General features: G+C 46.8%; 11 protein-coding genes across 11 annotated transcripts; 4 read left to right on the top strand and 7 right to left on the bottom strand.

The window, feature by feature from the left end:
- Positions 1 to 458: 458 nt before the first annotated feature.
- On the top strand, positions 459 to 800 carry LY89DRAFT_538821 (ankyrin; the record flags this gene model as incomplete). The annotated part of the gene is made up of 1 exon (XM_018208137.1): positions 459 to 800. A coding segment is annotated over one exon (342 nt), but the record flags the coding sequence as incomplete, so codon positions are not given.
- Positions 801 to 1,604: 804 nt separating this feature from the next.
- On the top strand, positions 1,605 to 1,931 carry LY89DRAFT_557014 (ankyrin; the record flags this gene model as incomplete). Its single annotated transcript, XM_018208389.1, has 1 exon — positions 1,605 to 1,931. A coding segment is annotated over one exon (327 nt), but the record flags the coding sequence as incomplete, so codon positions are not given.
- A 1,150-nt stretch (positions 1,932 to 3,081) lies between these two features.
- On the bottom strand, positions 3,082 to 4,665 carry LY89DRAFT_789455 (uncharacterized protein). The gene is made up of 2 exons (XM_018223256.1): positions 4,136 to 4,665; positions 3,082 to 4,061 (listed from the first exon to the last, which is right to left on the bottom strand). The coding sequence occupies exons 1-2, from the start codon at positions 4,597 to 4,599 to the stop codon at positions 3,197 to 3,199; spliced, it is 1,329 nt and encodes a 442-aa protein (XP_018062123.1). The 5' UTR covers positions 4,600 to 4,665; the 3' UTR covers positions 3,082 to 3,196.
- Positions 4,666 to 5,158: 493 nt separating this feature from the next.
- Positions 5,159 to 6,180, bottom strand: LY89DRAFT_742540 (uncharacterized protein; the record flags this gene model as incomplete). The annotated part of the gene is made up of 3 exons (XM_018220836.1): positions 5,159 to 5,446; positions 5,511 to 5,839; positions 6,033 to 6,180. 3 exons carry the CDS (start codon positions 6,178 to 6,180, stop codon positions 5,159 to 5,161), a joined length of 765 nt encoding a protein of 254 aa, XP_018062122.1.
- A 261-nt stretch (positions 6,181 to 6,441) lies between these two features.
- On the bottom strand, positions 6,442 to 8,834 carry LY89DRAFT_352479 (acyl-CoA dehydrogenase/oxidase C-terminal). Its single transcript, XM_018206933.1, has 4 exons — positions 8,579 to 8,834; positions 8,304 to 8,520; positions 8,188 to 8,250; positions 6,442 to 8,130 (listed from the first exon to the last, which is right to left on the bottom strand). The coding sequence occupies exons 1-4, from the start codon at positions 8,688 to 8,690 to the stop codon at positions 6,618 to 6,620; spliced, it is 1,905 nt and encodes a 634-aa protein (XP_018062121.1). The 5' UTR covers positions 8,691 to 8,834; the 3' UTR covers positions 6,442 to 6,617.
- Positions 8,835 to 9,200: 366 nt separating this feature from the next.
- LY89DRAFT_725519 (uncharacterized protein) lies at positions 9,201 to 10,722 on the bottom strand. Its single transcript, XM_018218981.1, has 2 exons — positions 10,450 to 10,722; positions 9,201 to 10,391 (listed from the first exon to the last, which is right to left on the bottom strand). Exons 1-2 carry the CDS (start codon positions 10,519 to 10,521, stop codon positions 9,258 to 9,260), a joined length of 1,206 nt encoding a protein of 401 aa, XP_018062120.1. The 5' UTR covers positions 10,522 to 10,722; the 3' UTR covers positions 9,201 to 9,257.
- Positions 10,723 to 11,302: 580 nt separating this feature from the next.
- On the bottom strand, positions 11,303 to 13,454 carry LY89DRAFT_600945 (uncharacterized protein; the record flags this gene model as incomplete). Its single annotated transcript, XM_018210172.1, has 4 exons — positions 11,303 to 11,439; positions 11,482 to 11,778; positions 11,884 to 12,983; positions 13,033 to 13,454. 4 exons carry the CDS (start codon positions 13,452 to 13,454, stop codon positions 11,303 to 11,305), a joined length of 1,956 nt encoding a protein of 651 aa, XP_018062119.1.
- A 646-nt stretch (positions 13,455 to 14,100) lies between these two features.
- On the top strand, positions 14,101 to 15,741 carry LY89DRAFT_711927 (MFS general substrate transporter; the record flags this gene model as incomplete). The annotated part of the gene is made up of 5 exons (XM_018217940.1): positions 14,101 to 14,307; positions 14,358 to 14,649; positions 14,697 to 15,130; positions 15,185 to 15,471; positions 15,660 to 15,741. The coding sequence occupies exons 1-5, from the start codon at positions 14,113 to 14,115 to the stop codon at positions 15,739 to 15,741; spliced, it is 1,290 nt and encodes a 429-aa protein (XP_018062118.1). The 5' UTR covers positions 14,101 to 14,112.
- Positions 15,742 to 15,946: 205 nt separating this feature from the next.
- On the bottom strand, positions 15,947 to 17,957 carry LY89DRAFT_742535 (uncharacterized protein; the record flags this gene model as incomplete). Its single annotated transcript, XM_018220835.1, has 4 exons — positions 15,947 to 17,381; positions 17,427 to 17,675; positions 17,723 to 17,829; positions 17,889 to 17,957. The coding sequence occupies 4 exons, from the start codon at positions 17,955 to 17,957 to the stop codon at positions 15,947 to 15,949; spliced, it is 1,860 nt and encodes a 619-aa protein (XP_018062117.1).
- A 452-nt stretch (positions 17,958 to 18,409) lies between these two features.
- Positions 18,410 to 20,112, bottom strand: LY89DRAFT_691484 (uncharacterized protein). Its single transcript, XM_018216335.1, has 2 exons — positions 19,944 to 20,112; positions 18,410 to 19,862 (listed from the first exon to the last, which is right to left on the bottom strand). The coding sequence occupies exon 2, from the start codon at positions 19,817 to 19,819 to the stop codon at positions 18,887 to 18,889; it is 933 nt and encodes a 310-aa protein (XP_018062116.1). The 5' UTR covers positions 19,820 to 19,862; positions 19,944 to 20,112; the 3' UTR covers positions 18,410 to 18,886.
- Positions 20,113 to 20,318: 206 nt separating this feature from the next.
- Positions 20,319 to 21,473, top strand: LY89DRAFT_725514 (poly hydrolase). The gene is made up of 2 exons (XM_018218980.1): positions 20,319 to 20,776; positions 20,833 to 21,473. The coding sequence occupies exons 1-2, from the start codon at positions 20,391 to 20,393 to the stop codon at positions 21,374 to 21,376; spliced, it is 930 nt and encodes a 309-aa protein (XP_018062115.1). The 5' UTR covers positions 20,319 to 20,390; the 3' UTR covers positions 21,377 to 21,473.
- The last annotated feature ends 2,213 nt before the right edge of the window (positions 21,474 to 23,686 follow it).

Genomic DNA, 23,686 nt, shown 5'->3' with positions numbered 1-23,686 from the left:
AAAAGGGAGTTGACGTTGATGCTCGAAACTCTGGATTTGGCATAGAAAGCTCATGGTCCGCACTCAACTTCGCGTGCTGGTTTGGCTGTAGTGTCGAGATATTCCGAAAACTTTTGATAAGATCAGCTCGCCTCAGGGATTACGATAGTGACGGCAACTATCTCAACCATCTAGCTAGCATGGGACACGCGACACCTTCAGTGTTAACAGAACTTTGCAAAGCTGGATTAGACCCAAACCTTCGCACTCCGGACGGATCAACACCGTTGATGCTTGCTGCCGCTGGTGCGAAGCAAGATCATGTCAAAGTACTACTTGATTATGGAGCTGACATCCATCTCAGAGACTCCGCTGGCTCAGAGGCGACCGACTTAGCAGCAAAATCTGGACACGTGGCGGTCATTGAGCAATTTTCAAATCTTGGTATTGATTGGAACTGCTGTGCTCATCTAGGCGACTTCAATATCCTTCATGTAGCTGCACGTTATGGCCATATTGGCCTAGCGAAGTTCATACTGCAGCAGTCATTAATTGACGACATAGATTGTCGAGCTCATAGTCAGGATACTGCACTTGTCTTCGCAGCCTTTTACCATTATCCATCTTCTGCCGAGATTGTACGACTACTTTTATCAGCAGGTGCAGACGTTGATGCTCCAGGACAACGTAACAAACGCCCAATACACTGGGCAGCCGATGTAGGTAACATCGAGGTCATAAAAGTGCTTCTTGAACACCATTGTTCGCTCGTACCCGACGATACTGGAATGACGCCACAATGGAGAGCCTTGAAATATGGTAAACATGAGGCGTTCGAATTACTAAAGGAGTATGAGAGCAAGAATGGTGAGTCTCTAAGTTTCACATTTCCGACGAAATCACATTTCTATTCGTAACTAATGGAATGCTTCTTTGAAGCACCGGGATCACAAGTTAGCCAATCGAGCAGCCTCGCAATCAGACTCCAGTCTTCCGAAGATAAAGCTGCCAATGCCTCTTCAAAAAACCTCAAGCTCGCAATTGAAAGGGGCGATTTACAGTTCTGCACAGGGTTAGTAACGACCGGTTGCAGTCTTTCAAGGAGATTTTCTTGCGGATGCACGCCCTTGCTCTGTGCTCTGGAACGCGGCCAGGAGGAGATTGCTCGATATCTCCTCGGCAATGGAGCAGTTCTAGAAGGAAGGATCTGTCAGTCTTCCATTCTCAGAGGCTACACTTTCGTCCATCTAGCATCTGCCAAAGAAATTCGACTCGACCTTCTCAAAGCGGCCATGGAGAAGCAGCCTGCTGTAATATCAGTAGCTTTCCAATGCCCAGTGAGTCCATTACACGTGGCCGTAGCGTGTGGAAACCTTGGCGCGTTAGAGTTATTGCTACAATATTTGAAAATCCAGTATATAAGCAACGCACTAGAGAGGCACGAGGACGAGTCTGGAGAACTGGAATCAGTTGATCAAAACGAACCAACGCACGACAGCCTTCTAAAGACGCCCAGAGGAAGGTCGCTGCTAGCAGTCTACGACTCGAATATTAACCCGTTGAACATAGATACGCCTTGGATTTTGTGCCAGGAGCGAAATATTACCACGCACCATATCTTTGGCACACCTTTACACGTCGCAGCCTGGCAATCCAATGTCAGAGCGATCAAGCTGCTTTTGGATTACGGCGCCACCATCGATTCTGTCAATTACCAAATTCGCACTCCTTTGCATATCGCGTGCATGCAGGGAGGTGTTTCCACAACTTCTTTCCTTTTAGCTCGTGGTGCAAGTGACTCCAGCCGGAGCTTTGCTGGCGAGACTGCGGCGATGCAAGCGGCCATTTGCGGCAAAATTGAAATAATAGATCTGCTAAACAAACGGGGTACGAATCTGTCTTCCACGGGTGGGCAGGGCAATAGCTTACTCCACTATGCCGCAAGAGGTGGGCCTGCAATCTTCGCCTATTTACTTTCATTGGGTTGTTGCCCATATAGAGAGAATCTCCTGGGAAAAACTCCTGCAGATTTCGCCCTGACAAGTCGTGTCATCTTCCCAGCCTTCAAGCCAGCCTTCAAGGCACTGATCTCCAACCTGGGCCTTGATTTCGACAGATGGGCACAGCCTCTATCGCATTTTGAAGAGATCTGTGGTGATAATTGGCTGCCCATGGTTAGGTTGTTTTTAAGACGTGCGCCTGACAGTATTATTCGTCGAGAGCTAGAAGCTACTACTTGGTCGAATGGATGTCTTTTGGGAGACGCCGCTGCATCTGGATCTCAAAAGCTCACCGAGCTGTTCGTGCGTGCTGGCGCAAATCTAGAACTCGATCGAGGACAATACGGAACCCCACTGCTCAACGCATGCACATTCGGACGCTTCTCTGTTGTTAAGTTCTTGGTACGGGCTGGTGCCAAAGTTATCAGCAGCAGGGGAAGCAGACCATTCACTGCTGTCGAAGCAGCACGACCTTTTCCCAACATTGTTCGATGGCTTCTTGTGGACCGTTATTCAGAGCAAGCAAAGAAGCAGCACGACCTTTTCCCAACATTGTTCGATGGCTTCTTGTGGACCGTTATTCAGAGCAAGCAAAGATCAGCTCCTCGGCATATTTTGAGGAACAATCGACATGCCTTTGGTCAGGAATACAGCAGGAGGAAGTGGATATTTCTGGACTATACGTGCCTTCACATGATAGATCAATTTTTGGCCAAGTGAAAGAGCGAGCAAGACTTCGGAAGCGGCTACAGGGAGAGGTCATTCATGTGTTCGAGAGAGAAAATGACGCGGTCGAGGACAGTGCGAGTGATTAGTACCGCACAGCACTGCACATGCAGCTGGTCCCTTCGCGGAATCGATTCTCACTCTTTCACCTCCAGGAACCTGGAATTAAGTGCAGTACAACAGTAAAAGTGCAAGTATGGCATCACTCACTAACACTCAGATTGAGAATAGACTCTGAGATAGTGACAGCGGCAGCTACAGCAGTGAGTGCAGTGACTGATGTCTTGAAATTAATGAGCATATGTTCATAGATATCGAGTGTAGTGAAGTGTTCTAGTGTTTTTGCAGTGTTTCCAGACTTTAATTAACGACACTACTCGTTACTTGATGGTGATTTCTTGTTATCTAGTGTACTGGGTCGTTCTTTATCGAGCCGTTGCTCCCGTAGGTTTAGCTAATAAGTGACTAACTGGCTGATTGGGCCAAAGTGGTCATCCACTAAATCTCGAGCGGAATACGTCGTCCAGCTCATCACCGTCCACATTGTCTACTCCGAAATTATCTTCATTTTCATCCTCATCTTCATACTCAGCTTCATCCAATTCCTCAATCAAATCGCTAAAAATGCTACCGTTTCCAATTGGCCTGGTATAGTTACTCGGGAACCATCCTCGAACGCCGTGAAGCACCCCATCCCACCAACCACTTTCAAGCTTGGTTATGACCTGTATGATATCGCCTTCGCGGATTGCTAAGTTCGGCGTATCGTCGTCTTCATAGTCATACAGCACTACGACATAAAGTGTTTCTGGGGGTTGCGCAAGGATGTGTGGCTGAGCAGGCGGCTTCGGCAGAGGCTTCCACTTGTTCCCAGATTTCTCTTCAGAAATATCAGTGGCGACTCCTGATCCAGAACTTTTCTCGTCATTCTGACCAGATGTTTCAGCTTCTTCTGGAGCTTGATCTGTCCATACTTGGAATAAGTGAGCAGCTTGTGATTCGATACTTGGTGAAGATACAGCATCATCCCATGTGTTGCGGCGAAATCCTGGGGATAGGGGGCTGTTACTAAAGATCAGATCGTTGACCCACACTGAATCTCTTTGCTTTTTGACATCCCTCTCGTCCTCACTTTCATCGCCCATCACCTGCTCTCTGTCCTCGGTTGCACTTATCTCGTCCAAAGCATCTGGAGACTTTATCTTCGGAATGGGATCACGTTGATGGGAATCTTGCTCCTCGGCTTCGTTCTCAAGTGTTTCGAGCTGGTCGACAGCACATCTTTGTGCGGCGATCAAGCCCTGAATAATGACTTGTTCTTGCTGATCTTCAAGCTGCTTGTCAATTGTCGATGCCCTAGTTTAAGTCAGTCTTATACTTTGCCATTTATTTGTGGTAAGAACGCAGTGTAAAATGAAACCTGTACTTACCTGGGGCTCACTGTCTTTCGCGCCAAGTCCAGAACCAATAACATGAGCTGAAGTGTGTTCTTGCTTGACTCCAAAGTCTTCTGCAAGACCTGAACCTTCGAACGTTTGAACGTCCATTTGACCCGAGCTATCACATCTACAGACAGCTGCTCGTTTGATTTCCCCGTGCTCTTTTGCAAGGGGTGTACGATATCTTCAATCTCTTTAAAGATTTCTTGGCATCGCTTCAAAATATCTTGCGTCGTAGCAATAGCGCTGATGGAATATCTACGAGCTTGCGCTCTGGTGAGAGTAGAATGAAGCTGTTTGAGAACGCCGCAGAATTGGGATATTTCAGTCGCGATCTGATTGACTTCGGAACGTGCAGACCCGATTGTTGAGCCAAATTCGAAGAGTACCATGGAAAGCTGCGCACCTTTAGCAGCCACGCCGACGATACTAGCGATCGCAGCTAGTTCTGCCATCTTGCAGAGCAACCGCTTAACTGAACATTCTTAGGAAGTTTGATAATGAATGGATCTTGGTGCAAGTGTAATTGTTGTGATTGTCCATAGGGGGCTTTGCAGGCTGTGCATGAGTGAGGCTGTGTGCGGCTAAGGCTGACTCGACGCCCAGCCGTGATCACGTGCACAGGCAGCTGCCCAGAAGTTGGATACAGGTGCTGTTAAATGGACAGGTTTGAAATAAAGGAGCCGCATCTAAGTAAAACTCGAGAAGTTGCGATATTGAGAGACATGGGTACTATGGATATGACTTTCGCGAGATTCCAGCCCCCCTTTTCCTTGCAACCTTTGGCGAGATCGGGAAAACAGATACGCTCTTTTGGGTAATAGCGCAGACTATCTAGTCATTGCATTGTTTTAATAGGTTAGCTCAAGATGTCAACTGAAAGACAAGTGGGGCGCCAAAGCAGAACAAAGCAGATTTTGAATTTGTCATGATCAAGTTGCTCTCTCTTAAACACTCTACAGACACAAAATTACGCTTAACATGCCTGCAGAAATAGACATAAATTGCAACTTTCTACAAGCCTAAAACACCGAGTGCAAGTACACCAAGCGGGAACCCCACACCCAACCCTTCCTTCAAACTAGAATCACCATTACACTGAGGACAAGCGGTTTGCGTCGGGCACGTAGCACTGATGACAGAAGTCGAAATAGCACATGTACTGCTCGAATTTGCTGGCGCAGTTGTCGGCGATGCTTCTGCAGCAAAAGGGTCTTTGAATGTGATCGTTGAACCATTGAAGCAAGTATCCACTGTGAGTGGTGTCACATCAGACTCCTCGGCAAAAATTATATCTGCACACTTTTGCACGGTCAACATCACATTTCCCATACCAATCCTAGCCCAAAGATAGGTCAAGACTCACATTATACAACGCACCTCCATGTATCGCAGTCTCAATAACCTGTATCGTTGCTTCATCACCAACGTTGACAGTGACATTTGCTGGAAGCGGGACCTGTGGCAAACAGAATGTTCCAGGATATGGATTGTCGCTTGGTCCATCTATCTGGAAGGGCGGAAGCATGGGAAAAGACTCGTTGGGTGGCCCGCCTTGCGGTCCAGCAGTTCCAAGTCCCAGATTGATATAGAATAGAGCACTGGCATGTCCAGTGAACCAACCAGGTTGGACTGCAATTCCTCCACCGGTTATAGGCCATTTGGTTCGATTTGTGGTCGCGGGGAGACCGCCACCTGGAGATATTAGCGGAATTTAATAAGGCTTCCCGAACGATGATTTATATCATCTCGTGACCGACACAAATCATCCTGCTCCCAATTTTCCAGACTTCAGAATGGTAAAGCCCCGAAATGAGTACATCCCAGACACGCGGAACAGTTTTCTTAGTCCAGAGTAGCATTTGACGAAAGAGATACAGCAACTCACAAGGATACGACCACTGCATGCCATATAGAAATGTCTCATTCAGAACCAGATTGTTTCCCCTCCATCCTGGATATGTAATCACAGTATGTGCAGCTGTACTCACGGCCCATATTGTGGCGAATAGGGAAACCTTCGTCAACCTCAGCATTGCTTTTTAAACGCCAAGCTGTCGTAATAAGAAGAAAGAACTGCAAAAGAGTTTCAGCAAACTATATAGGCTTCCATTTGCAGGATTCAAGAGGATAATCTAGACGAGGCGGAAATTTACGCTTACAGTGGCGCAGTAGGCTCCGTCCCCAATCTCGCAGGGATCCCCCGCATCCTTACCCACTATCGCATAGCGCATCCAATGCCTGCAGCACCTGAACCGCGGCAACTAAATCATTCGACTTCGAAAGTAAGATATGTTGTCCTCCTAGCCAACTTTCATGGGGCTATAAATTTCCCTGGAATTTAAAACCAATGAGATCTTCTTAGCAGTGTGTCCCAGATCTCCGGTCAGGCAACACACAAGTGGCAAATCGGCATACGAGCTGGGGATATAAATTGGATGCATGAACGTTCTTGAAGAATGATAGGTTGTTTTTACAGCTTTGATGCCACCTCCGACGGCGATGTGACAGGAGCCCCAAAGACAATGGCTTGGTTCCGCTCCAGAACTTTTCGCCAATTGGTGGGTGCTTCCAAAATCTGCTCCTTCGTGATGGCTTTTCGCTCCAGAAAATCAAGACACATGTGAGCCGAAAGTGACGAAACATCTTGTTGCGAATCCGCAAAGAAGAGAACACCCATGATTACATCAGCGACTTGGAACAGTAGGCCACGAGCTAAAGCCAGCAAGTCCTCCGAGGTTTGTTCTTTTACAATCGCCTTCAAATTCTGCCACTTTCGAATCAAGTCATCCTTGGCGTTTCCAAGCGCTGGTTGACCCTTCTTCGAGCTTGAGAGAGCTTTCGTGATCCAACGATCCAGGGCTTTGAGTACCTTGTCACCACTTCCGCCTTTGAGTACCCTCAACGAGTCTGTAGCGAGAACATCGGTGGTCCCCTCCCAAATGCTGTTCACGCAACAGTCTCTGTACAGTCTTGCGATATTGATCGCTTCGTTCTCTGAATTGTCCAGATATCCCACTCCGCCTAAAGCTTCCATGCATTCTTGCAAGACATAGGTACATCGCTTACAGACTGATCCTTTCAGTACGGGTGTCATGATCCGGAGCAGAAGCGGTACATCCGCTGAGTTGGGCCGTAAGTCTTCACTGGTTGATGGACCTGGCTCTGCCGAGCTGCCATGCTCGTTGATCCCGATCAACCAGGCAACAAAGAAAGTGAAAAGCATCATCGAATGATATTCTCCAGTCAGCTTCGCGAGTGTACTCATATGTAGAGGTGAGTCGAAGAGCTTGACTCGCTTCCCTTTCCCAGCACCGACTTCGCGAACTCGTGTAAATGCTTTCGCGATTGCAAGACCACGACCGACGTATCCTACAGTGCTTACGGCAGAATAAAGTCGGGTAATGTTGAGAATTGTGCTGATCTCTTGGATTCCTTGTCCTTCTTTACCAATCAAATATCCGCGCATGCCGCGAAGTTCAAGTTCAGCCGTGGGAAGGCTTTTGGTTCCGGATTTGTTCTTCAAGCGCTGGATGTGGACGCCGTTGAGTTCCTTCTGTGAAGACGAGCCAGCTACCATCCGGTATATAGGTGCGAAAAAGGCGCTCAATCCCTTTGATGTCTGAGCGAGTAGGATAGTCATTGATGAATCTGTCGCAGAAGAGAACCACTTGAAGCCATCAATGCTCCAATGACCCAGAATTTGATCAGATGCCGAAAGTCCATCGGCGATGGGCGAGTATATCGCTATTGTTTCTGTTCCTGATACATCGCTGCCACCAGAGCGTTCTGTCATCCATTGACCGCTTGTCCATGCAAACTCACAATTTCTAGATGTGACTCGGTCGTAAGCATCTTGAAACACTTCTCTTGTAGTGGTGTCCAAGGTCTTGGTCCGAAGATGGGAAAGCAATAATTTCGCCGCGCCATCAGTCATAGCACTCGGACATGTTACATTTGCGTTTGATCCAGTCCAAAGATGGGTCCTACTTGAATTAGCAACAATCATCGTAGCAAAGATTTGGACTCGAGTGATTCCATACTTCAAGAACTGTGCCACCCTGCTGTACTCTCTGTGCTCCCCTTCGTACCCAGCTGCCACAATTCTATATGCCAAGAGTAAGCAGCCAATTCAATATATGAGAAGACTTGAGCGTACCCATTCTCGATGCCGAATTTTTGTAATTCTCGCCAGCCTTCCGTCACTACTAACTCACTCGTCTGCCGTCCAAATGCATCTCTACCACTACCTTTCAAGTACGGCACATTTCTCTCGGCATCGGTGACCCAGTCAAATATTCTCTTTGACAACACCTCTCTTCCAAGCCTCGACAAGTCTGGTGCTATGGTCTCATTGATCTCCTTTGGGAGAAACACTGAAAGCTCAAAAGTTAACACGTGTCACGTGAATGACATGATTGGAGATATTCTCACATTTCAGTATTCTCTGGTAGCTGGCATCATCGTAGAATTGGTTTTCTAGAGTAGGAGCAGTTTGAAAGAAGCCCTCATTTGCGCTCGATGCTTTTCGTGCGTCTGATGCCATCTTTGCCAATGCCTGCCGAGGTATGCTGAAGTCTGAGGGATCGACTGCTTGGAGTTAGGGGATTAAGTTTGTTCCCAAACTTCCTGCTCTTCGGACGACTCGTTGATGTATTCTTCAACCTTTCTTTTATAAAGTACATAAGAGTAGACTAGGTGTAAAATCGTGGCCGGCAATTGAGGATGATCATGGCCGCAGCTTGCCGAGGCTGAGTACCTAATTACACGTGATACTACCACGTGATGACTATCAAGAAGATGATTTCGGTGATTAAAGAAGCCTTTCAATTTGAGGAGACGCTATTGTAGTTGAAGTTTATGGTTGGTAGCAGTGGCTCATAGACAGAGTTGTGGCTACGGTGGAAAATTCGCAAGGTAATAGGAAAGTGGAAAGAGACTTGCGCTTCGGAAAAGGAGAAAATAGAGCTGGATTTTGCCTCGTGATGATGAGGTGTAGAAGAAGAATAATAGAAAAAATGAAATGAACAATACAACTTAGAAAAGTATGTTTCTTGCGTCAATTAGACACTAAGTTATCGTTACTTGACTACTTCTCACTCTCATCTTTCTGTCATCGGCCATCCCGTTCTCGTCGAACACGTTCAGCCACCTCATTCGGCCATTCCATAGCATGCCTCCACTCATCCCCAAGCTCCTGATTGATGATATCCACCATATTCGTTCCCAGTCCCCTCAGCCACCAGGTATCATCATGCTCACAAAATAAAGTAGCATAGTGAGCCAAGATAACCATCGCTTCTGGGACTCGTGAGTTTGCTAATATTACAAATTCCTCCGGAACGATAACAGTGAAGAGCAATATGATTCCTAGCGTGAAGCGTTCGGTATCTGGTGGGCATGCCGCTCGGGAGAACGTGAGCCGTAATTCCTTGATAGTGTCCGAAAACGCGGCGTTGTGTTCTGCTACATTATTCCTGCAACAGACAGTGTCTAGAAAGCCTATGCTTTCTTGCCCTGGATAATTTTCAGCAACCGGCAGATGCTGGCTAGCAACTTGCAGCAGAGGAAGAATCGGACTACTCGTGTAGACGGAGAGGGAAGGCAACAGCAGACTATTGACGCTGCGTAAAAGTCTAATCGCTTTCAGGAATTCGGATAAGATATGATCTTGTTCGTTCCTCTCCGGTCGAGCAGTGGCACAAGCTGCTAGCGTGAGGGAGTGAACTGGCAGCAAGCAAGAAAATGCCAGGACAGCGTCGAAATTCGATGCATCTATAGTTTCCAAAGCTTTTCGAAATTGAGCAATTGCAATGTTTTGGTGAGTCGAAGCTTTTATGAGATAGTTGACTGATTCCGAGGACGATTTGAGACAGCTAAGATGTGCTGCTGCTTGAGCTAGGAGGGCACGAAGGAGAAATGTGTGTTGCAGCCCAATGGTGACAATTGTTGTTCGCCAAAGGTCTTGTTCGACGGCGACGGTGGACATTGTGGCATATGTTACTGTCGAAAAGAAGTGCAGGAGTTCCAAGTCCGATACATCGAGTTCATCATTGCCGGGATTTGAGCTGACTCCTATCCCCGTTGCGTTTCCCGTTCCGAGAGGATCTTTTGGTAAAGAAGACGAAGAATGAGATGACGATCTCGATCTCAACGAATCTTTCAGGGAAACACTAGTGACGGGAAGATAATGGCAGTCAACCTCGTATTCGCTACAATTCACACACTTTGGCTTTTCTTCGCCGCACTAAAGATGTCAATGGAAATTCGACTAGAGCAGGGAAGGGTTCAATTGCCCCACTCACTTTTACATGTCGTTTCTTGCATGGAACACATCCTGTGCGACTCTTCCTATGTGGCTTCCGTGCCGACATCATCGAGGACCTTTGGAGTTGTAGTTTCTTTGTCGTCTCAGGTTGATTCACGAAGAGTCGTCAACCTTGTGACTATGCATAAAGTCTTAAGCGCGGCTCGGGATTTTATGCATATGCATTATGCATTGCATTGTCACGTGCCGATTTATATCTTCACCAAATCTTGCCTGGCTTTGATGAGAATTTTCGACGGGCTGCTGCTGTATGTCTACTACTTCGAGTATGACGAGTTCCATCCACGTCGGGGATTAGCGATCCATATAGTTGTTTCCACAAACCGAAATTTCAGAACCCGCTCCAACCCCTTTTCGCTTCGCTTAGAAATATGCCTAAATGCACAACCTGCCATTCATCTATAAAAGTGGCGGTATCATGGTCCAGGCAAGCGAGCTTCTATATATAGAGGATCGTCAAGTTACCTCATGACTACGTCTTAGTCTCGATCGCCACCGGATTCTGATATGTTTGGTGTTTGTACCACCTTCCATATTAATACGTGTCTGGTCGTCCCGTCCCGTTGACGAAGCTTTGTTGCATGTCGTCCGGTACGGCATCAGGAACTTCCGAGACTAGAGAACTAGTTGTTGGTTTCGTAACAGAGTTATTCCGTCGATGTGATGGAACGGCAAGAGGACTGAATGAGAAGGTTTTGCCACAATCAGCAGTTCTATTTCAAAAGTACTCTGATATCTTCTCCAAAGGGCAAAGAGGTTTGAAGATAGATACTAAAGATTCAAAGTTCCAGTAGCATTTATATGACTCTCAGGACATGAAAGATCCACGATCACACAACCTTCAACCCCAATCCCACAATCTTATCCCTAACCTCTACGCTCAACTCCAACCCAAGCAACCCCGCATACTGCTGACTAGCATGAACATCACTCTCCATAAAGCTCCCACTGGCAACTTTAACCCTCTCTCCCTTTTCATTCCCCTCAACTCCATTCCCAATACTAACACCCATCCTTGGAAATGTACATTTCCATCCCAACGCCTGATCGAAGAATCCGCACCAGATGATCTCGTCTTCGGCCAGATGGTACATCCTTGCGATGGTGGAGGGCGAGAGGAGAGAGGAGGACTTGATGATTTCGTAGATTTCGGGGGAGGAGAAGACAACGTCAAGCGTTATTTCGTAGGGGCCGGAGTTTTTGGAACGGATTACAGGGGAGATGTCCGTAAGGGTTTGAGGGGCGGTGTAATTGAGGGTTGAGGCGAATGTTGGTTTGACCTTTCCGTTAGACTTGGCCACAGTTTCTTTGAATAGGTTGGGGACCATGGGTGTAGGACACGTGGACGTCTCGCCCTTGCCGAATACCATGGATTTGTACGGGAATAGTCCTCGCTGGCCTGAAGCTTCACTCTCGCCGTTCATCTTCCAGGTACCCTGCTCTCCTTCTTCAAGCGACATGAGGTGATACACGCAGAATTCACCACAAGGTCCCATCTCAATGTCCGTCTTGCCGCCAACACCAAATGCGAAATTGCCAGCGGTACCTCTCTGACCTTCATACGAACCATGAACAATCCCGACTCGAGTAGTATGAGCAACAGAATTGGCAAGCTTCTGAGTACTAGCCAATACCTCAGCGACCAAGAAGATCTCACGAGGTTGATATTCCTCTGGTCCAGGCTCCAAAGACTGCATAACTCCACTCGCTCCATAAATGTGAAATCCCAATTTCCAAAACTCATCACCGGACGTCTTCACCTGCGAAGCAACATGTGTCCGAATCATTATCTCAACCTTTGAGAATTGGGAGATTAGTATGGGGTCTCGAATACCACCCATAACAATGGTTCGGTAACCAACAACCTTTGCCGCTTCAAGCTTGACGGTGTAAGGAAGGCCGACAGAGCGGGAGAACTCAAAAGTGCCACCACGGACACGAACGGAGATGTCGTCTGGAAGCTGGATGTAAGAGGATTTGGTCAGGTTCAGGTTACCTCCCGGACCAGGGAGGATGTCTGGTCGAGTTTTCTCATACAAAGTGTGAGAAGCAACAGAGGTGGGAGTGCATCGAGCTCCGGGGCTGAGAGGCTTGATATCGAAGCTCCCGTCCTGGTATACCGTGGCCATGGAGCTCTGTGACTTTGGAGTAGCGCATAGTGCGCCGCATTCCATGATCTTTCCCATGTGGGTGAAGCCACCGAGCTGCTCATTCGATAGTCCTTTCGGAGAAGCATTCTTGTTTGCATGATAGACGCACCAAGCAACGTACGGGCTGGGGTCGTAGGCACGGCCACCGATGACAATGTCAAAATAGGACTCGGCCTCCATCGCCTGAATGAATGGCTCAGGTCCCATCTGCGCTACAATTTGTGTAGCAGCCTCGACATTCTCTTCCGTCAGTAAAGGAACTGCTGATCCGCATCCTTTAACCTTGCCTGCACGGAGCGATTCGAGGACTTTGGCCTTTGAGACATTGCTGTACACTGCGAGTGTCTTGAATTTGTATGCTCTATCACAACATCAGCAAGAAGTTATGTAATTCCGAGAGCTCTGAATACTTGTTAACGTCTTCATCACAAATCTCCTGAATGATGTCCAAGAAGACATTCAAGTGATCATCCGTTCCATCACCACCCGCGGAAGAAATCATAATCGGAACACGGAACTCGTGACTTAAAGTCAAGAGCTTCTGGATATCACGCTCGTAATTAGCTCTTGGGGCGGTCATGGAGCCTGATGCAAGCTTTTCGGGTCCTGAATCCGTGGAACCAGAATCACAAATCAATGCTGTTGGGACGCCGTCCGACTTAACATCTTCGAGTGCTTCGCGAGTGAGATTCTCGTCGAACCCATATCCAAGCATGCCTATGGGAGTGATGATGTGGCATAATGGTGTAAGACCAATATCATTGACAGTTGAATGATTAAGCGTAGTGTTTTCTGCGCCATCCTGTTCCGATATCAAGAGTGCGGGAGCCATCTTCAAGTAGAGATAGGAAATAGAGAACAATCGTACGATGGCCCAAGAAAGCGCTGTATTGCCCCAGAAAGGTGGTGCTTAGTCGTTCAATGTGCCAAGGAAAGAGGAACTGCTCTCAACTGGACTTGGCTTTAAACTTGGCGAGCTGGAAGCAGGTCTACTTGTACCAGACTCTTACAGAGAGCGATGGTGTAAGATCGGTGCGTGTTTGTGCGATATTTGAAGTCGATCTCGCAGATTTGGGAGAAAAGATCCTCTCAGTAAGCGGATCAGAGATGTTGGCGAATCGGACGGCTGCGCTTCCCGGAGCGACAGTCGCAACTCGGAGCGAACGGTCTTCACGCCATTGACTCGAGCTACCCTAAGTTTCTACCCAGTTTTGCGGGGAACCTTGGTCGTCAGAACTTTGCATGCCAATTTAGGTGTGCATTTATTCGTCTCGGAGTGTGTAATTTTCAAATTGTCTTGTGAAAAGTAGCGTGCAAAAGCCACTTATGCCACCCCCTCTCTCTTGTTCCCTCGGCAAGAAATCGGTATATATGAGGACAAGAAGAGAATCGAGGAATCTTTGAATTCCCCAAACGATTTCCCTACTCAAGATCAATATAGAGTGGCCAAATTGTATCTCCAAGATTCTGCTCAAAGAAGTAGCTTCAAGATGGCTCAGCTCGACACGAACGGCAAAGAAGGCGAAGTACTCCATCTCGAGAAAGTGGAAGCAGCTCCAATCAAGTCATCCATCTTCACACAAGAAGATGATCTCGGTGCCAAAAGACTCGAAAGGCGTCTGAAATGGAAGCTCGACCTTTTTATCCTGCCCTTGGTATCTATGGTATACTTTTTTGCGTCGTTGGTAAGTGTTCTCACAAATGGGTGGAAGAAAAGTGGCTGATCACTGGTTAGGGGCGCTCCGACCTCTCCAATACCAAGATTTCTGGTCTCGATGAGCAGTTGAAGCTGTCGGCCAAAGACTACTCGAATGCTGCGAACATGTTTCTTGTCGGATATGTAGTGTTCCAGCTACCGGGTACACTTCTGATCAAGAAAATCGGTCCTCCGATCCAATTTGGTATCGCTATGTTCATGTGGGGTGTATTTACCACGGTCTCTGTAGCCATGACCAATCGCAGTCAACTGATGGCCTTGAGGTTTCTGATTGGCGCAGCAGAAGCTTTCATTCAAGGAGCTGTGTTCTGTAAGAACAGGTGACCCCTAAACAAGCGTTCTGGCTGACGTTGAAAGATCTCTCATTTTTCTATGAGTATAGCGAGCTTGCCACCAGAGGCGCAATCTTCTTCTCAACATCAACACTAGCAGGTTCTTTCAGCGGCCTCATATCATATGGAGTGGTTGAGAATCTCAATGGAGCTCACGGCTGGTTAGCTTGGAGGTGGATATTCCTCATCGAAGGAGTTTTACCAGTGGGAGCGACTCTTCTCGTGATCTTTCTGCTCCCATCGACACCAGAGAAGCTTGGCCGGAATTTCAAAGAAGACGAAAGGGAATTGGCTATTCAAAGGAGTAGAAGAGCACACTACGAAGAAACGACAAAATTGGATTGGAAGCTGATCCACACCCCGCTGCTTAGTGTACACTTCTGGATCTTCGTATTGCTTTACTGCGCTTCGCATTTTTGCATAAGCTCACTCCAGAACTTTTTGCCCGCTATCATAAAGGTACCACGAAACAGTGATTCAACCAATGTTTACCAAGCATAGCTGACCTTTTAGGGATTTGGGTATTCAGGAGCGGACGCTCAATTATTTTCTGTCGCCGTATACGCTTGTGCATTTTTCGGTGTCATCTTCTGGGCCCGAGTGTCTGATTGCACGAACCGCCGTGGTTGGACAACAGCAGCTGCAAATGTCTTTGCCGTTCTCGGATATGCACTGCTTCTCGGGTTGACAGGCACCAAAGCCAGGTTTGGAGCAACTTGCTTGCTAGCATTTGGAGCTTTTGCAAACATCGCTCTGCAGTTGACTTGGATGACCATGACCTTTGTTGGGTACACGAGAAGGTATGTGGACACAGAGGGTTCAAAGCCAGCACTGACTTCGTCGCAGAGGCTCTGCCCTTGCTTTTATCAATATATTTGCACAACTGTTTGCATTGGCGGGAAACTCAGCATATATCAATCCACCATACTGTGAGAAGCTGTTCGTGCTAATTGATCTCCACAGTACTGATAAATGATAGATAAACCAGGAAATTCAGCATCATTGGCATTTTCAGCGATTTGCGTAGTCGGCCCACTGGCATTGAGTTGGTACTTGGAAAGGATGAATGAGAAGAAGCGCCGAGAACAATTTTCGAACGGTGCAGCAGTAGCAAGAACCAAATCGCTAGATGAGATTGGCGACGCACACCCAGACTTCTTCTATACATCATGATTCTCCAATAGGGGGCTGGAGCTTGCGCGAAATTCGTTTCTAGTCTACCATAAACTTTCTCAAATAAGTGTAGGCTTCTGATGAAACGCAGAAATGAATGCTTCAGCTAAATCCGTTGTAAAAATTGTTGATGTCAAAATTGTACTGCTCCGTAGACAAAAGGTCCAGGCCCCATGGAAAGCTCCACTCCAGAGAAGGATCATGAATTGATTCAAGTGGAAGACTCTGAAAATCAGGCATGGTAGGATAAGTTTCCGATCCAGGTAGAGTTACATTCCCAGATTCACTAGGAAGCACTTCTACACCTGTTTCTTCACGCTGACGGATTTCTCGTGCTGTATTTATAATCTCGTCCAAGAAGGAAATACCAGGTCTTCCTTCACCATTAGAATCTTGTATTTTGAGTTGGCCTTGTGTCTCAGCTCCAAGCATAACACGAATGACCCTCGCTGCTCGTGCAGGTTCATCGAGAGGCTCCCGAGACCATGAAATGAGTAGCTGGTAGACTTGGCTAACATGCGCTTCTGGGTTTGATGGAAGACTTTTCGTACTAGAGGCTTGCAGTAGCTTCGTTCGATATATGAATACCATAGACAGTAAAAGAAGTCCAAAATAATGCTTGGGGAGGTATCGCTGCAGAGTCATTGAGGCTTGATCGTGTTCGTTGACAGAGCCGACATTGTTTCCAACCATTTCCGAGAAATGATGAACAAGTTTGGCTGCGGTCATGTAGGCTAGATTGATGCAATCACGCCTCGCTGTGAATTTGTCTTTAAGCGAAGTTCGGCTGCTGGTAGGAACAGACGACATTCTCCTCTCTTGGTCGATGTGTAGTGCATAGATGCACAGTTGTGCTCCAAGAATAACAATGTCGGTCTCCATGGAACAGTACTCTTCATAGCCGTCTTTTGAGTTCTCGAGATCCGTACACAAGCCTTGCACAAATGGCAACGAGTCCATGTCTGCTTTGAAGTTGATGATCATGGAAGAGTATCGCGCGAGCTTCCTCAGTATTTCAGCTTTCAGGAAGAATTCCATCTCGGCTGTTGCGGCGCAATTAGGTGAAGTAGATCCAACAGAGCTGAGCAATTCCGCGGAAACTGTCACGCCAGACGTCCACCCATGGGAGCAGTTTGCCTGTACGATGGCAACCCAGGTTTTATGTTTTGTTACCGAGGTGGAGTCAGAAGAACTTGGTCGGGCTTTGTCGAGTCCCAGTTTGCGAGCGGCGTTTGTGATGAGGCCACAGTAATTCCAGCTTGGATCTTCAACTTGGCGTGGAACGGCAAGTGGCCAGAAAGAAAGAAGCGTCAGAGCTTGAATGGTTTCCAGAAAGAAAATTTGATTGACTAGCATTTGTCCAAGAAGATGCCGATATGGTTCAAGAAAGAGATTGTACTGGACATGGAGAGTAGGGTGCCAACGACTGGAGATTATGATGATTGTCCAGAACAGGATTGGCGATGATTGATGTAATGACGAGAAAGACATGGATGTATCAAGTATTGGGCAGTGTCGATAGTAGTACTTTTCAAAGCTGCATTTGTCAGCATTCTCCTATGAAGAAAGAGGATATACACACTGAGAAAATAGACTTTTCACGTGATCAGCCTCCAAAGATGCAAGGTTGAGGATCAGAGGTGAGTCCGGGAGATCATCAATGTTGCTGTACTGATAGAAAGTGTGATCTACCTCATTAAAATTGGTGGTCTCCACTGCAAGAGATGGTCCAAGTGTTGAACTATCCGGTACTGACGCAGGCCCTCGTTGAGACTGGTCGGCAAGGGTCTTCTGAATGGCATTGAGCTGATTAGTAACTTCATCTAAGCGGCTAAAGATTGATTAGCAAGTAGTGATAATATGGCAATTCGAACTCACTTCCTAGTTCGAGTTCGCTTGAAGTCCGGATCTATACGACATTGGATATTCTTCTTCAGGCATCTGGTGCATGGAGCTGGGAAACGTTCATGGCTGTCACATCTTAACTAGGCCACATTAGTGATATAAACCGCCTTGATATAAGGAGATATAAGGAGAGACATACCTTCACTTGACGACACGTCGTGCATGCTTTCTGATTTCGTTTCTGTTGTCTTTCTCCGGCCGAAGACATTTCTCGGGTATATGGAGCCAAATCAAATGGTTGAGATCTCCCATAAAGTTTGACATCTCTGAGGTCGATGAATAGATGTTTGACCGAGTTCCGAAAGAGATCGTAGGAAGAGTTGATGCGCAGGAAAGTGCAGCTCCGCATAGAGGAAGCTGCGTCGTCGGCGGTTCGGAAGATGGCAAGCGAGATCCGCTTAACAGAGCGAAACTCGCTTTAGCACTCAACCCAAGTAGATACCTCTACATCAGATTTGAGCGGGCGAGCAGAGCCAACGTAAATGTTTTCGTGATTATGATCGTACCGATAATCACTCTCTAGAACCCTTCTGCAACATCCATCTAATTTCCATCGGTCAGGATCACGTGACTGATTGGTCCGAACTCCTCCGGAGGTATCACTGGTACTGAAAGTCGGAAAATTATCGGGACATTAATGGAAGAGAAGAATCGAAAAATGTTCTGCAATTTCAGCATGGTGAAGTGTTTGTCGAGAAAATCTAAACTGCATCTAAGCACAAGAGTCTAGCTATGTGTGTCTTGGTCTACTCTCCAGAACCCACTTCTACCAAAGGAAATTCTATGTCAACGCTAAGCAACTTCCAAACGCATACCGATCTTAGACAAGCTATACTACACGATCATGGCAATGAGAATTGGCCATGAAAGCCCAAACGGATGAACAACGTATCGTCCTGGTGTTCACAACGAAGCTGAATCAGACTGTGGAGTCTCGAGTTTCGTCGGCGATCGAGGGACCTGTAGCTCCAACATCAAAGCGAAGTTTCCAAAGGGGATAGCCGGAAGCGTGATCAAGCCATGGGACGACGTTAAATCAGGGAAACAAGGACGAAAACGGACCTGCAGATGAGATGTGACAATTGTCGTCGACAGGAGATTCCTCGAACCTAGAATTGGAATTTCCAGCAATGTTGCTCAGGAACCCCACACCTCCTCAGCCTTTGCGTCTCTGGCTTGTTGGAGAAGCAATTCCTCGCCATGTGGTGTAGTGATAATGTTGTAAGAGATATCTGGAACGTTCCACGTAGTTCCGTTCCAAGCAATATCACTTATAGCTTGTAGGTATTCCTGATCGCCACGCTGATCAGCAAGCCAAGTTTTCGAGAGTGGAATGTCGAGCCCCTGAAGCTTGATGTCGGCACCGGGAGTCTCAGTCATTTCATCAAGGAATTTCAGCTCTCCATGCATCTTTGGATATGTATCTCTGAATCCAGGCATGCAGTACTTCTTGCTGACGATTGTGACCGATTTGACCTCGCCGAATTGTCGTAAGATCATAACTAGATAATCATCGAGGTTCCGAGGCCCCGTGTGGAAGTTATCCCACCATATTGCCAGGTTTTCGACTCGGGACAGGTCATCAACGTGCAGTTCGTTCCTCAGGACATATTCAATGCGCTCTTGATAATTTCCATGATTCATCTGGCCAGCTCCCAGCCACTCAGATCCTAGGTACAGTACGTCCTCTTTGAAGTCGATGTAAGTTTCTGCGATCGAAGTACCACGGCTATTGGCAAAGGCTTGTGTGTAGTATTTGGACGCAATCGCGTATGACTCGCGACAAGCATATAATATTGACGGTGGAGGAGCGTCCGATCGGAAGCCCAACCTATCGACCCTGGGATTCAAGTTGTCAACCGTTTTCAAATCATCGGTCGCGGCACCGCTGTTTTTCTTCCTCTTGTGTTCTAGCAGAATTATTCTGGGGCCTGGCAGAGCGTATCCCCAAATATGGAGTCGCAATTCGGCAGGGAGGTCTCTGAATCTAGGGAATTTGGCTGGCTTGGGTGGAGGAAGGGCGAGGAGCATCGGAGTCGAGCCTCTGCGACGGCTTATCGTGGTAGGCATTGTCGCTTTGAAGTGTGAATGATGAATTGGGAAGTTTTCGAATCTGCGAATACCGTCCTGTCAGTCATTTGTGTTTTGTGGCATTCTGTCATCATTCCGGAGCTTCGTTCCGGAGCCAACTCACCCAAGTATTGATATTTTGGTAAACTCTTGTTGAGATTTTTCGTATGGGAGACAAATGATTATTTCTCAATTGATGACGTTTCAACGTCTGCAATCCTCGATTCAGGTCGATTGGTACGAGTAATGGGGAGACAACATGGTTTCAACAAAAAAAAGTTGTAGAGATAAGGAGGAAGGACGTTTATCCGGTAGTCGCAGCCTTCGGAACCTTTTTTCGGGGTCCAGACTAAACTAGCGTTATGCATTATGCAGCCCCTGATCGGCAAGCCGGGGTGCATCTATCAATCCTCCCCCTTTCTACCCCTTTTCAAGCGATTTTCGCTTTAGCAAGCGAATTACGCTTCTGAACACTTGCCTAGGTAGCTGCTTGAGGAATATATTATAAAGGATTCACAATGCTTCATCGAATGATCCACCGAACTCCTTTCAAAGATTTTGATTCACAAGCATGGATTCCCCAGATTTAATCTCCACAAAAGACATCCCCCCACAATTCCTCAAATCCGCGTTCCTCGCAGGCCATGTCCCCTACAAAGCATTGTCCAGCGACCCTAGGCTATCCTACCAACTCTATATCCCTTCCGAGCACATCAATGTCAATCCTGCAGATCCAGAACAGAATCTTCCCATTCTGCCTCTTGTGGTTGTCATGCATGGCACGAGACGAGGCTCCGACACATTCAATGCTTTAGTCCCATGGTCTCACAAACATCCTTGCGCTATACTCGCACCGCTATTTCCAACTGGTCTGGATGGACCGAATGATATTGACTCGTACAAATTGCTTTCTTCGAAGACGCTTCGATCGGATCTTGCACTTCTTTCTATGCTCGAGTGAGTTCTTCGCTTAATCTTCATTGCCCCTTTTAACTTGCTAATGTTCGTCACAGCGAAGTATCCCATAGATGGCCAGGAATATCAACCAAGAGAATAATCCTCGTCGGTTTCTCAGGCGGCGGTCAATTTGCCCACCGCTTCTTCTACCTCTATCCCGAACGTCTCCACGCCGTGAGCGTTGGTGCTCCAGGGCGAGTAACGAAGCTGGATCTAGGCAAGGACTGGCCTCAAGGCATCAGAAATGTCGAAGAAAAGTTTAATCGAAAGGTTGACTTTGAAAAACTGAGAGCCGTCAAAGACATTCAATTTGTTATTGGAGGAGACGATAATGTTGTTCATGGGGGTGATGAGTTTTGGAAGTGGTTGGAGAAGGTTAAAAAGAAGAATGGTTCAAACAGTAACAAAGAGCAATTGGCGCCGATGAGATCAGGTAGACTTCAGACTGCGAAAGAGGTGCTGGGGGAATGGAAAAGTTTTGGTATTGAAGCAAGATTTGATGTTGTCCCTGGAGTTGCGCACAGCGCGCAAGGCGTCGTAGATGCCGTTCTTAACTTCTTAGAGCCTATTGTGAAGAAGATGTATGAAGATGGACTATAGTTCGCTAAAAGGGTGGGGTTGCACGCGTTGTTTCATGGGGGTCCGGTTTTGTTGTCGTTTGTGAATGTTCTCAAGTTCCTAGCATGTATGATCGAGTTTATTCACATCATCTTTGAACGCATAATCTATAACCTCGATATGCTTGAATCATCAAGCCCTATTCTAAGGCCTATAAAAGTAAGTTGTAATTATCCTCGTGAACCAATCCATCATCTTCCAAAATATCTCCAAGCTCTCGAAGCACTCGAAGCTCACAGAAGAAAATCTTACTACCTCACCTGCTGATACCGAGATAACTGAACATCATCTCTCGTCATGCCTGAGACCAAACAAACAAAAACCCCCGTTCGCGGTTTCTTTATATGGGAATGTTGCATAGTACGTCCACTTGAAGCATAACCGAGACCCAAAGACTAACTACAAAGCAGTGTCAGCTCGAGCGAGAGTCCGGCCACCATGGCGGCTATGAGGAATGTTGCCGCAATAGCGGATTGTATCACCACACTTTTGCCCATCATGATCGTCACCGACGATGCAAAGATTGTAAGATCCGAATTAAGAGTGGCGGGTCTACGGTATACTACAGTTACGCTGATGGAAGGGACTACCATGAACCTGATAATGATTCAAAGCGGAAGCCGTTGATGTATCAGGGCCCGGATAACAAAGTGAACCCTTATTGAAATTGATAAGGATTTCGTGTGGCTCGGAAGCAGTGAATACATGGAGGGAGATGGCTTGCTGCAGGAAAATTTAGGAGGGGAGCAAAAAGTTTCGATTGCTGCATAGTGTGAATGATAATAGCGATGGTTTCTCAAACCCCATGAGTGGTTTTAAAGATTGATACATGTGGAGTGACAACTAGATTTTCGTCGTTTGATGACAACCTTGAGAGTTTCTCGTTGAAAGCCCATAGCATTCCGGAAAGGAGAAAAGAATTGGTGTACCGGATGGCGTTGTTGGCTCTTCGGCGTCGTTGGATCGAGGTGGATCCGGGAGGGGGAGGGAAGGGGGGGGGGCTCCGGTGCTTTTCCCTTCCTCGTCGCCGCTCGTACTGACGGTGACAGATTCTTTGACAGTGAAGATGATGCTGTCTTTCTTCTCTCTGACGGACCCTCCCCATTGTCTTCTATCCGTGCGTCATTCTTCTGTCCTGTCAAGGTATGGCTCCGCTTCAAAAACTCCCTCAACACCCTTTTCCTTTGTCGAAGCTCATAAAACTTAAATCTAGACCCGAATGTAGAATAACGGGAAGTTGTACCACTCTATCATTCGAACTAAACAATGTCCATAATCAACAAGACTATTCTAGGGTCGAGAATGTATGAAACTTAATCTCATGAGAGCAAGAAATGATTCCCGGTGCATAATAAATAGGTCTCGGTTCAATTTTGGGTCAAGTGAACACTTTCCACTTACTTGCGTCTACAAATATAGATAACTCCACAAACAAGAACTGGAAACAATGATAGCAAAAAATATAGTAATGAAGGAGAATGGTTCTGCAACTTGCTTTATAAAAGGAAACGGCAAAAATACAAAAGAATAGATCCCCCTGACAATTCGATACAAACCTGGGGACCGCGGAAGACGATGACCTCTAGCTGCGTTTGGGTATTGCTACCCTAATTGCTGATACAATGCCCCCATACGTGACACCATTCGACTAAACGACTCGCTTCGAAACCCAATTCTTTTATTTAACTTTATACAGTCCACAGCCGCAAACCCAATCAAGCTAGCCACCTTACCGCGGCCGCTCATAACATACCAAGTCCTGATGTCAACTTCAATGTGTGGTTTGAGACTATGGTTGACTACCTGGCATATGAATTGTCGGGAATTCGGAAAGCACGTGTCCTTCCAGTAATATTAAGTAGCAAATTACATAGAGAGGTACAGTTCGGATAGCTTCATACGGCGCAAGGCTACAGAATCCCCGGATACACACGACTACTACTTTTCCCTTTGACTAACGTTCCAAAGAGTTCAACAAGAGCTGAGCTGTAGAGTCCCGTTGAGTTACTCTGATAATTATAAATCATTTGAGAGTTGCAAAAGCTTCGAAAGTCCTTACTAGCCTTGAGAACTTTGGGTAAAGGCCTCGTAAACCCATCCAATACATGACATAATATTTGAAGACACTCAGTCAACAGATTTAATACAGCGAAGTCACCGTTGAGATCTCTTCTACAGGGTTTTGAGTAATGGCAATCAAACAATTTACTCAGTCGGATCTCAAAAATTGCTGGTGCCGCCAAGTTTAACAGCGTCGAGGACAACTGCTCGTTGGAAGTCTAAATTGTCTAC

Source organism: Mollisia scopiformis, assembly GCF_001500285.1.
Source record: "Mollisia scopiformis unplaced genomic scaffold LY89scaffold_35, whole genome shotgun sequence".
NCBI classification, from domain to species: Eukaryota; Fungi; Ascomycota; class Leotiomycetes; order Helotiales; family Mollisiaceae; genus Mollisia; species Mollisia scopiformis.
Note: the sequence above shows the minus strand (reverse complement) of the source record. Positions and strands in the feature narration are given on the sequence as shown.

Coding starts and splice junctions, on each gene's coding strand:
- LY89DRAFT_691484 (XM_018216335.1), bottom strand. CDS start 19,819: ATGCCTACCACGATAAGCCGTCGCAGAGGCTCGACTCCGATGCTCCTC.
- LY89DRAFT_725519 (XM_018218981.1), bottom strand. CDS start 10,521: ATGATGTCGGCACGGAAGCCACATAGGAAGAGTCGCACAGGATGTGTT. Junction 10,392..10,449: donor GCAAGAAACGACATGTAAAA/GTGAGTGGGGCA, acceptor TGACATCTTTAG/TGCGGCGAAGAAAAGCCAAA.
- LY89DRAFT_352479 (XM_018206933.1), bottom strand. CDS start 8,690: ATGGCATCAGACGCACGAAAAGCATCGAGCGCAAATGAGGGCTTCTTT. Junction 8,251..8,303: donor AAATTCGGCATCGAGAATGG/GTACGCTCAAGT, acceptor CTTGGCATATAG/AATTGTGGCAGCTGGGTACG. Junction 8,131..8,187: donor AGGGTGGCACAGTTCTTGAA/GTATGGAATCAC, acceptor TAATTCAAGTAG/GACCCATCTTTGGACTGGAT.
- LY89DRAFT_725514 (XM_018218980.1), top strand. CDS start 20,391: ATGGATTCCCCAGATTTAATCTCCACAAAAGACATCCCCCCACAATTC. Junction 20,777..20,832: donor GCACTTCTTTCTATGCTCGA/GTGAGTTCTTCG, acceptor TGTTCGTCACAG/CGAAGTATCCCATAGATGGC.
- LY89DRAFT_789455 (XM_018223256.1), bottom strand. CDS start 4,599: ATGGCAGAACTAGCTGCGATCGCTAGTATCGTCGGCGTGGCTGCTAAA. Junction 4,062..4,135: donor CGAAAGACAGTGAGCCCCAG/GTAAGTACAGGT, acceptor GACTTAAACTAG/GGCATCGACAATTGACAAGC.